The sequence below is a fragment of the Eumetopias jubatus genome, unplaced genomic scaffold, assembly GCF_037043125.1.
Source record: "Eumetopias jubatus isolate StellerSeaLion01/CBP00866 unplaced genomic scaffold, mEumJub1_p1.0 scaffold_1, whole genome shotgun sequence".
In the NCBI taxonomy this organism is placed as follows: domain Eukaryota; kingdom Metazoa; phylum Chordata; class Mammalia; order Carnivora; family Otariidae; genus Eumetopias; species Eumetopias jubatus.
In genome coordinates, this window is record NW_028274807.1 from 68476595 (window position 1) to 68488660 (window position 12066).

A 12066-nucleotide genomic window follows, 5' to 3' on the forward strand; every position below is an offset into this window, starting at 1 on the left:
AGCCCTCCCCCACCCCACGGGCTGCCAGTCCTTGCAGGGAGATTCCCGTGTCAGTCTCTTAGTGAAAGTCTAGGGAAACATCGCATCTTTTTTAGTGGTTTAATCAAATATATGTGCATATGATATATATGCACATACAGATGCATATTTATACCGTGAGAATTTTTGTGTTTTCAATGGATAATCTGGGGCATCCCTTGGGGCGGGCATACTCCCATTATAGAGTACTAGAAATGACACCAAGAAAGATACTTTACATAAGGGACTTTATGAAACATGGGCCACAGTTATGGTCTTTCTTTTAAATCTTCGACTCTATAATCACATTCAGAGTTTGTTCAGTGTACCTGCAAATTAATCTGTGTGATTAACCTGAGTAAGGAATGGAACAGCCAACTATAGATTTATGGAGTTTGCATTAGGACAAGTTGTAGCTAGGCTGAGGCTGGGAGAAAAATAGCCTTCAAGGAGGAAAATTCTGCCTTGAGGAGAGACAGTTGATTACAATTTACTGGTGGTCTCAACTCTTCAACTGGTTGTACGCAGAGGCCTTTAGTGTCTCATATTTGAAAGAGATTGCTCAGTCAGCCTTTTGCCTGATAGAAATCCAACTCAGTCAACATTTAGTGAGCACCTAATATCAATCAAAAACTATGTGGGGGATACCAACAGTCTTTGCCATTAGCCAGGTAGCTAAGGAGAAACAGAGAAACAGAATCATCATACAATGTGATAATTCTGTGACAGACAGAGACTCACGGTTGGAGGAGAACATTGAGGCAGGAATATTTAGTTTAGTCAGGCTGCCCATGGAAAGTTGCTTGATGAGATTATACCTGGAAGACAGGTAAAAGTTGGTGGCCAGGATTTGGCATCCCCAGGGGATGCCACCTAGCCTCTACTGGGATATCTCCAAAGTCTAGAAGTGGGGTTTGGGGGGGATAGGGTAGACAAGGGAGCTCGGGATTTTATCAGTGTGTTGAACCAGAATTTCTACCCTTCTGCTCTTTGGTTCTAGTTCTGCTCTCTGGAAAAACAGAAAAAAAAAAAAATCTGTTCCCTCTTTTATTTGGCAGTCTTAAAAATATTTGAAAATGGTCATCATAGGCTTCTTTTCCTTTATCTGAAAAATGTTGAGATTATATAGTTATTTCCACAGTCCCCTTGACCCTAAAAATTTGATGACTATTTCTTTTCATCATCAGCCCTTCTCTGTGGCACTATCCCCGATTTATTCATGTCTTTCTGGATATGACCTGGTCTCCAGACACCTCTCTCCTGGTTGCCCTCTACTGAAGGCGAGTTAGCCATACCTTCCTACACACACCTGGGTAAGGCACTATCAGGGCACTGGCACTGACTGGAGCCTTTTCCGTGGCATTATCACCTGCCTTGTCTAGGCTTGTGCTGCCTTAAAAGCCCCTGGTTGTTTTTACAAAGTGCTTCTGATATACTTACTTTAAAAAAAAAAACTTAAATAGAAGCTTTTATATATTTTCCCTCTCAAATTGTACTGTTTTTCTTCTTGGCCCAGTTCTTCAGCCTATCAAGGTAAATTTATTATCGCTTCAACATTGTAGCTATTTGAAATATTCGCCAGGTCAGGCAGGGCCCTGTGGTGCTCCACTGGAAGTTTTCCTCTGGTGACGCAGGGCCATCAGCCTGCACAGTCATTGTGTTGGCTGGGGATCATCTGAGGACCCCCTCATCTAGTCCACTTTTATAACCTCTTCCTCTATAGATTCCGTGTCAGGCTCTGCAAAGCCATGCTGCGCTCAACGTTTGCAATATACGTCAAATCCACCAACATAGAAACTATAACAAGAAAGAAAATGAGATCTATCTGAGATCCCTGTTGGTGGATTGCTCCTAGGGATCACTGTAGCATTCTCTAAATATGCCCCAGTTCCTTTGAGAAGGAAATGCAAAATAAATTCCATAAAGTAAATCAAAGCCTACACAAAATATTAATTTGATAGTCTCTTCCAGACTTTTGCCAAATTGATTTCAGCATCACTGTGTGTGTGGGGGGGCGGGTGTTCTGCTACCATCTTCCCTCTTAAAAAACAAAACAAAACAAAAATGATTATTCACACAGCTTTCATTTCACCTGTTTGGGGTAAATTATCAAAGATGCCTGATTGAAACTTTCAGATCACTCTGTAATGGTTGTGAGCCTAAAGTCAGGTTATATTCTCAAGGTACAAATGCTGTATGCTTCTCATTTCTGGTGAGGATGCTGGGGATTCAGGAGAAGGAAGCAGATGTAAGCTCCAGGACTAGGTATTTAGCTTACACAGGAGGAAAAACACTGGCATTCAAGCATTGATAAGTACTAGAATGAACGGACAATATATGTTGTAGGAGTTCTTCAACAAAGGGGAGATCTTTTGAAAACAGATTAGATTCCCACAGGTCTCAAACTCATTAAGAGGCAAAGATATGGGCAAAATAACTACTGAGGATCCAATCAAGACCCCTTCAAGATCAGTCATGATTATATCAAAGGTTTCTGTTTTAGCATGATGTTAATGAAGAAAAGAACATGAAATTGTTCATAAAAATTATTCAATTATACAGATTATCTACTGGAATAGAAATTAGGTAACTGAACATTGGAACTCATCAATTACAGCATGTTGCAATATGCTCTTACATTATTTTGCCAAAAATTAGAAACAATTGAGTAGATTTCTTTATTGCCAAATCCTTCTGCTTTTCCCGAAAGTTCTTGCGATATCCCCAAAGATCTTTATATAGCTACATAAATAAATATTTCAACTCTTTAGACAAGTTGCATATATATTTCTAAAGCAGAAAGAAATGTTACGATATACCTTTAAAATAACCAATATTAGAATTCACTATCAACATTTTATAAATTGATTTTATAAACAAAAAGAACTCACAGAAAAGAAAATACTAGACTAGACAAGAAGAATAAATGACTCTGATAATTCGGTGAATTTTAGTTTCACAGAGGTAACCTACATCAGTATACAAACCCATTATAGATAAAATAGCTCTTCCCATGCAACAAGACTGTCTCTTTAGCTGCAATATGTCTTTCTCTATCATCCAACCCTTGTAGGTCAGTGGAGAATATTTAGCTTTCACTTTTCTCATCTTAATAAAAATAGTGACATCATAAAACAGAAAGATGCTCATTTTGCAGTTGACAGCCCATGTATTTCAGAGCATCTCACCACAGTGAAATGCCTTGGATCCTTCCTTCCCACTATTAGTTGGAATAGGGTTGGACCTTAATGTACACAGTGTGTGTGCAAACGATTTCTCTGCAGTATGTGATGCTGTTTGGTAGCGTTTTACCCACAGTAGAACTTCCTACAAAGTTGGAGTCAGTCCTCTCAAACTCTGCCGCTGCTTTATCATGTCAGTTTATGTCATACTCTAAATCCTTTGTTGTCATTTCAACAGTCTTCACAGCATCTTCCCCAGGAGTAGTTTCCATCTCTAGAAACCACTTTCTTTATTCATCCAAAGGAAGCAACTCCTCATCCATTCAAGTTTTATCATGAGATGGCAGCAATTCAGTCACATCTCAGGCTTTACTTCTAATTCTAGTTCTCTTGCTGTTTCCCCCACATCTGCACCTACTTCCTCCCCTGGAAGTCTTGGACCCCTCAAAGTCATCCATGAGGGTTGGAATCAACTTTTATCCAAACTCCTGTTAATGCTGTTATTTTGACCTCTGCCCGTGAATCATGAATGTTATTAATGGCACCTAGAATGGTGAACCCTTTCCAGAAAGTTCTCAATGTGTTTTGTCCAGATCCATCAGAGGAATCACTATCTGTGGCAGCTATAGCCCTACAAAATGTATTTCTTAAATAATAAGACTTGAAAGTTGAAAGTACTTCTTGATCCATGGGCTGACAATGGATGTTGTGTTAGTAGGCATGAAAACAACATTAATCTCATCATATGTCTCCATCAGAGCTCTGAGGTGAGTAGGTGCATTGTCAGTGAGCAGTGATACTTTGAAAGGAATATTTTTTTTCTGAGCAGTAGGTCTCAAGAGGAAGCTTAGAATATTTTGTAAACCGTGTTGTAAACAGATGTGCTGTTATCCAGGCTTTGTTGTTCCATTTATGGAGCACAGGCAGAGTAGGTTTAGCATAATTCTTAAGGGCCATAGGATTTTCAGAATGGTAAATGAGCACTGGCTTCAACTTGAAGTCACCAGCTGCATTAGCCCCTAACAAGAATGTCAGACTGTCCTTTGAGAATTTGAAGCCAGGCATTGACTTCTCTTTGGCTGCGAAAATCTTAGATGCCATCTTCTTCCAATAGAAGGCTGTTTTGTCTATATTGAAAATCTGTTGTTTAGTGTGGCCACCTTCATGAATTATGTGAGCTAGGTCTTCTGGATAACTTGCTGCAACTTCTACATCAGTACCTGCTGCTTCCCCTTACACTTTCATGTTACAGAGATGGCTCCTTTCCTTAAACTTCATGAACCAACCTCTGCTAGCTTCCAATTTTTCTTCTGCAGCTTCCTCACTTCTGTTGGGCTTCATAGAATTGAAGAGTTAGGGCCTTGCTCTGGATTAGGCTTTGGCTTAAGGGAATGTTGTTGCTGGTTTGATCTTCTATCCAGACCACTCAGACTTTCTCCAAATCAGCAATAAGGCTGTTTTGCTTTCTTATCATTTGAGTTTTCACTGGAGTAGCACTTTTAATTTCCTTCAAGAACCCGTCCTTTGCATTCACAACTTGGCCAACTGTTTGGTGTAAGAGACCTAGCTTTTGGCCTGTCTCAGCTTTTGACATGCCGTCCTCATTAAGCTTAATCATTTCTAGCTTTTGATTTAAAGTGAGAGACATACAGACTCTTGCACTTGAACACTAGAGGTCATTGCAGGGTTATTAACTGGCCTGATTTCAGTGTTGTTGTGCCTCAGGGAATAGGGAGGCCCAAGGAGAGGGAGAGAGACAGGGCAATGGTGGGTTGGTGGAGCAGTCAGAACACACATATTAAGTTCTTCATCTTACATGGGTGTGGTTCGTGGTACTCCAAAACGATGACAGTAGTAAGATCAGAGATCACGGACCACAGATCACCACAACAAACATAATAATCATGAAAAAGTCTGTAATACTGTGAGAATTTCCAAAATGTGACACAAACATGGAATGAGCAAATGCTGTGGGAAAAATGGCACCAGTAGACTTGCTCAACACAGGGTTGCCACAAACCCTTAATCTATAAAAAACACAACATCTGGGAAGTACAATAAAGCAAAGTGCAATAAAACAAAGTATGCCCGTACAAGGTAAATACCTTCTTCAACCCATGATCGTCATCTTCATCATGATTACCAGCATCTTCAAATGATTTGGAGAAAAGGACTGCACAGTGAGATTTCCAACTTTGCAGGTGATAATAAAGAACTAAATAGTTGGGGATAGACCATAGGAAAAGGGAAGAAAAGTGACAGGTGAGTTTTCATTCAGGCAAGTACAGAATAAAACATTGGGAGGGGAGGGGGGAGACTGAGAAAGCAGGAGGAGCCAGTGGAAAGGGCGCCCTGAGAATAGAGCCCAAGGCAGCTGCTAAGCCAAGTCCCTCGGGTCAGTCTGTGCCAGGAGAATGCTGGATTCAGTGAATGTCATCTGGCAGGAAAGTCTTGGGCTTCATTTTCAAGTGAGCCTTCCCACTTCGCACTGCCTCTTACCCTTTCTTTCTGTTTCGCTCCTTCTCTGATTTCCTTTATGGCTATGGCTCTAGAGTAGACAATTGTTGGAATAGAAATATTGCCAATGTATCTCTCAAAGAGGTCATTGTATCCTAACACTCCAATTAATTCAGGAGAGCGAGGGAGATAGGAGCCGCTGGAGCCAAGAGGGGAACTGAGTGGGCCGGAGCTGAGATGGACCTAATTGAGTGGAAGGAGAAGGGAAAATAGGGTGGTTGAAAGCTGAATGCCCTGTGGGCAACTTGTGTTCTATCTTTCATTCATTTGGTTCAGGCCCTACTTTTTGGCCTGAACAAATTCTTTCAGGTTTCTTTTCCAAATGGAGTTAAATAGCCAAATTAATTCCCCAGTGCAGAATTTTCTTTTCACGGTCTCTGTATGAGCAAACAAGTCCACGTCTGATAGTATGAGATAAGCCAGAGAAAAACTTCTGGGCCTGGGGGTGGTCATGAAGCTCTTCACATCAGAGGGTGTACTTTGAAGGGTGGTGAGGATTTGAGCAGACTGGTAGAAAAAAAAACAACAACAAGGGTGTTTCAGGGCTATCCGACCAGGGAAGGAGGCTAGAGAGGGCAGGAGCCAACTCTCAGGGTCAGCAAGTAACTGGCTGACTGGTTTCTGAAATAGAACATGAGATGAGGCTGGAAAGTTAGGTTTGTTCATGAATAGTAGGTAAGCTTCAGGTTTGAAAACAAAGCTTTTTCTTAAAAAAAAAAAAAAAAAAAAAAAGTGCCCTTGCTGTGTGTTAGCCTTGTACCCAGAAAGAAGGTAGAGAGGAAGAAGGCCATGAAAGAACATTTTTTGATGAAACAGAAAATAAACTCCAGCAAATATCAGAAACACACAAATCAGACTATTTCAAGGATCTGGGCATTGCTTCTTGGGGGTAATGGGAAGAACGAGTCAAACAGAGAGAAAAGAGAGTAGACCCCAGGAAGACGGCCTTAGGAGTCAGGCTAGTCTGCTGAGTAGCCCCTTGAAAGTCTCATTCTTTGGGTTTCATAACAGACAAGGGCCCTCAGCCTAATGATGTCAAGGTGGTGAGGGTGGAGGAGGGTAGGGAAGGGGAGAGGAAAGAATACAGAAACCCCAGATTCAGAATGCTAGACATATTTCACCTTTGGTAGATTCAGATTCCCAAGATACCAGATCTCTGAGGCTCACTCTCCCAACTAAAGCAGCTCAACTTGGCTCTGCTTCTCCTCACCAGGACTCTCAACACTATCCACTCCATAGACTCCTGCCTTCGGACCCCTGGCAATCTCCACCCTACCTGCCTCTCTAGATCATTGGGGGGGGGGGGGGTGGAACAGGATGGAATATGCGAAAACTTCATGAACTGTAACTTGCACAGCATTTGTTGCTGCTGTAGACATAGAAGCAGCTGGAGAATGCTGTGACCGACGTGCACTGGGGCTTAACTGTAGTTTAGGAGTCCAACCACTGCAAAGCGGAGACGGATCCAAGGATGGCGTTAGTTAGTAAGGCTTCATTCTCGCACTCTCTCGTGGACCTGCGAGCCGGTACCGACGGTCGTTCCCTTACAGGTGACGGCAGAGCTGGACGCCTGGAATGAGGACTTGCTCCGGCAGATGAATGACTTCAACACGGAGGATCTGACACTGGCTGAGCAGCGGCTACAGCGCCACACGGAGCGGAAGCTAGCCATGAACAACATGACGTTCGAGGTCATACAGCAGGGGCAGGATCTGCACCAGTACATCATGGAGGTCCAGGCCTCAGGTGGGTGAGCTCTCCCATCCTCCTCCTTCTGGCAGGCAGATGATGAAAACAAGCAGGCCAGCCTGACTCCAGCCAGCACATCCACTCTGCTCATCCACTTCACTCCCACAGATACAGGAACAGAGGTTTTTGCCATTTTAAAGAAAACTGATGCATGAATGAAATAACTTGTCCGAGATTGCCCAGTTAGGCTCTGGTAAAGAGGAGGATAGGGCCAGGGTCTCCTGGCTCCTGGTGCTATGCAGAGAACGGGGAAAACAAAAAATGGAAATTTGCGCAGATTCAGAAAAAAACGGTGGCCTGCAGAAAGAAACCAGGTAGGCTCCAAAAGCAGCCAGCCAGCCATGTGAATTGTATTCTAACGTGTAGATGTTTGCTGTTCACCCCCCAGACCCCCTCTCCCGGTCTCGGGGCTCAGGTCTCTCAGAGAGCCCAGTTGTTTGTTTTTTTTAATCACTGGTCTGTGTGTGAGTGTTAGAAGTGCTGATAAAAATTTATGGCAAGGTCATATAATTTTATAACTTCTCAAGAAGCCATGGCTGAGTTACCCAGATTTCACTTCTTTTTGTGTTCGAGCTTTATTTGGTGTCTATCCAGCAAATGCATGAACCCTTCCTGGGACACCCACCACTCTCCCAAACGGCCTTTGGTGTTGGAACCAGAGGGAGCCACGGCATTCCCAGGGTCCAACTAGTCCAGTGGACAAGAAGTCACTCACAGAGGTACATGCCAGTAGAGTGCTGGAACACAGTCTCTGCACCCAGCCCCTACCGTTGGCCTCCCCTCCCCGCAGGTCCTCCTTAGCTCCGGTTCATCACCCTCCAGGAAGAGGCAGACGGGGGTTCAGGCCATCAACTCTTTAAGACACAGTGGGTCCATGTCCCTGTTGACCATGAAGGATGTTTAGAATCATGAGATTGTCAGGCAGACGTTAGCCCTCAAACTTAACTGTAGGGAACTGTGTTTGTTTTAAGGACCTGAAAGAATAAATAACAGCATTCAAAGAGACTCCACTTCCAACCAGAGGAAAGACAATCTGGTAAATTCTGTTCGCTCGTGAATTTTCGTTTGTGTTGTGAACAGCTGCAGCTGCCCAGGCTTGTTTACACAGTGCAGACCATGCACCACGTCGCCCCAGGAAGGGCCATTCACATTGCCGTCTCTTGGGGGGTGGGGAAGGGCTCTTTTAAAAAATGGCAGTGCCAGGCCCTAAGCCTGGAGGTCCTGATTTAACTACCTCTGAGTGGGACTTGGGCATCAGCAAAAAAACCTTCTCAGGTGACCCACTGTGCAGCCAGGGCTGAGAAGCACAGGCAGGTTTAAGGGCCCATTGAACCTGCCACCTCAGAATCTCTTGGGGTGGGGCCCAACAATGTGTGTCTCACCAAGCCCTCCAGGGGGTGCTGATGCACCATGAATCTAGGACCTACTCAAAGTGTGGGCCCTGGACCAGCAGCACCAGCCTCACTTAAGAGCTGATTAGAAATATAGACTCCCAGCCCTTATGCCAGACTTACAAATCTGAATCTGTATGTTAACAAAATCTCCAGGGAAATCATGTGCCTGTTGAGATACAGGCTTGGCAATGGCTTGTACATCTTCAAGGTGTTATTAGGGAAGGAGTGGGGGAAATGTACCTTTCTCTGCAGTTGAGAACCTTACCTGGACTCAGGGTTTCATGTTAGAGCTTCCCCTCATGATGCTCACAATAGCTGGCGATCCAGCTAAGGCTGGGAACAATGAGAGGATGCGTAGCACCTACGAGAGAGGCTGGGACCGAGAGGCCTTGCAGGGCTGTCACCCTTCGTCCCTCAGTATTGATGCATCTGGCAGGAAGGAAGCTGGTCTGCCTGGAAACCGTGGTACTTTGTACCGGGGTGCTGGCGTGACCTGGGCAAGTCCCTCTCTGTCCCAAGAGCCAGGTATCCATGGTAACAGAAAGCCGACCAGGAGTTGGCAGCCCCTGCAGACGGCCTGTGACTGCGGGTTAGCTGTGCTTGGCAGCCTCCTGATCCTGGAGGGCTGAGTGGGTGAAAACAACCAGGGCAGATGGGCTGCCCACACCCACAGTATCCTGAACTAGAAATGAGCTTTGTGAAAAGAGGCTTGATTGGCCTCTTCAGCCCTCTCTGCTGGGACTGGCTGTTCCCCTGCTCCTACCACAGCTAGCTGTTCATTCTGGCATGGTCCAGGAGGCTTCAGAGGCTTCCAAGGGAATGAATCCAGGGATTTCAGGGAAGCTCACTTCCTGTCTGCTGCTGAATGCCGAGTCCTGCAGAGGATTGCATCTACCTCGTCTCCGGTCGGAGGAAGGGAGAGCAGGGTTGCGCTGGAGCTGGGGGGTTGGGGTGGAGGTTGGGGGTGGACCCGGGGGGGGGGGGTCTTGCCTCAAAGTGGTTGAGGAATGCAGGACTTCACAGACCCCGGACTGAGGCAGCCAATGTCTTCATCATTGATGATTTGTGTCTAATCAGCTATATTTGAACTCAAGGTAAAATAAACTGTTGTCTTAGAAAAAACACAATTAACAAAATTAAGCTTTTGGTTGGTGTTTAGCCCTCCATGCTAACTTAATGAAGGGCTTATGCTTTGATTTTGTAGGACTAAATGGAAGTAGGGAATTTCCATACACTTATTTCCAGGTGTGCAGTTTGTCATGGTGAGCCAGGTTCCACTAAGTCCCTCTGGTGTTGCCAGTGGCTCTAACCAAAAGCAAAGCCTTTGCTTAAATCAGCATTAGCCTTAGGAATAGAAGGCGAAACAGGAACACTTTCTCCCTTTGCTCATCGTTCTCTCTCGCTATAGCATTTTCTATGTGGGCCTCAAGTTGGGAGGTGCCAGGTTTTGCTGGAAAGAGTCAAGTTGGAGAAAGCACGCCGGCTGAAGTCAAGGTCCAGTTCCACCATCAGCTAGCAGTCTGCCTTTGGAAAGTTCCTGTTCTTTTTCTTTAGACCTTTCTTCTTCTGTCTAGTGTGGGAGGTGGGCCTGGATTCCTGTAGTCCCCTCCAGTTCATACTTGCTGTGATGAGTCAGCCTAACCACCCCCAGTGGCTATGCTGCAGGTCTTTCCACGGAAATCTGACCGCGTGACTATTCCATGTGGCCTTAGGAGTAAGAAGAGCTGCTTGTCTTGTGGACGTGTTGCTTACTTGGTCTAATCAAAGCATCAAGCTCTTTGTTTATGCAAGGCTTTTAAGTGAAAAATCTTTGGGATCTGTGGCAATGATACTTAAAATTTACTGTGCTTGGAAAGAACCCAGCCCTAGCATTTGAAAATAAATAAAAAATAAGTTAAGTGTGGTGGGGATCCTTCTTCTCCTTGAGCGTAGAGCTCAGAGCACGGATGGGAGGGAAGAGTGCCTGGGTTGGCACACGGCCACACCCTCCCTACCCAGCTGTGGCCCACCATGATACCCAATCTCTCCAAGCCTCACTCTCCTCCGGAAAACAGCAGTCATAAGAATACCCTGCACGCAGGGTCATCGTGAGGATGCAGTGCAATAATGTGCAAGCATGGTAAGGCCTCGAGGAAGTTTGGTAACTATGACATGTTATGCTTGTATTCTAGCAGGTATTGCATTCTCTTGCAGCCATGTGTTCCTGTAGCTTCTCCAGCAGTGTGAGGGCAGGACTCTTTCTTCCTTCTCTTTCCATTCCCGGCATCTGGCAGAGTGCTGATGTCTTGCACAGAGCACATTATCAATAAGAGGATTTGATTAGTTAATGGAGTGAACATCAATGTGGGTGGGACAGATGTAGGAAAAATTAGGGGCCACAAATAATTTCACTTGCATCATAAAAGGAGACAAAAGACCTGTGTTTTTCCAAAATGGAAGCTACTCTGGGGTTCATGGGAAAATGGATCAGATGGGGGTTGAGTGGAGGAGAAGAGAATGTAGATGTAAAACAATAGTTCTCGGCCTGGCTGCAGATTTAGAACCACCTGCAGAACTTACAAGTACCAAGGTCTGGGCCCCAACCCTCAGGGAGTCTTGCTTAATTGGTCTGGAGTGGGCCAGATTTTTTTTTTTTTTAACTTCCCAGGTGAGTCTACTGTATGGCCAGGGTTGAGAATGCTGATCTAAAAATCCTATTAAAGGACTTTGTCATTTCTGAATGGGGTGTTACATTGAGGGAGGGGCACAGAAGGAGGAGTGAGGAGGGGAGGGCTAGTCTCTCACTGAGGCAGGCTGATGTTAATGCACAAAGAACGCCTCCGGGTAGCATAGCCAGGAATACCTATATCTTACTCTAGACCCCAGCCACCTCTCTCCTTGAGGGAACTAAAGTGGTACCCTCAACCTGGCAGCAAAGGAAAAGTACAGTGACATTATTAGCTGTGTCTTCAGGCCCTAAACAAACACAGTGCCAACCATTCTGCTGACCGAGTATAGCATAACCAATATCTCTGTCCCCGGGTTGCTGGCCATGGTACCATCTTATCCAGTGGTTTCCCATCTTGGTTGCGTGTTGAATCACCATGGGAGCTTTAAAACTTCCTGATGCCTGGGTACCACCCACAGACAGTCTCCTGTTACTGCTTTGGGTGTGGCCAACAACCATCAGTGATTTTTAAAGTTCTCCAGATCTAATGTGAGCCAAG

The 12066-nt window shown here is 44.9% G+C and overlaps 1 protein-coding gene across 10 annotated transcripts in view; it reads left to right on the plus strand.

Annotated features, from left to right (window-relative positions):
* KALRN (kalirin RhoGEF kinase) overlaps positions 1 to 12066 on the plus strand; it is a 694375-nt gene that overhangs the window by 349203 nt on the left and 333106 nt on the right. For all 10 annotated transcript variants that reach the window (XM_088024799.1, XM_088024801.1, XM_088024804.1 and 7 more), the window contains one exon: positions 7268 to 7463. In XM_088024799.1, the coding sequence (XP_087880925.1) occupies positions 7268 to 7463 (196 nt within the window). The remainder of the gene's footprint in view (positions 1 to 7267; positions 7464 to 12066) is intronic.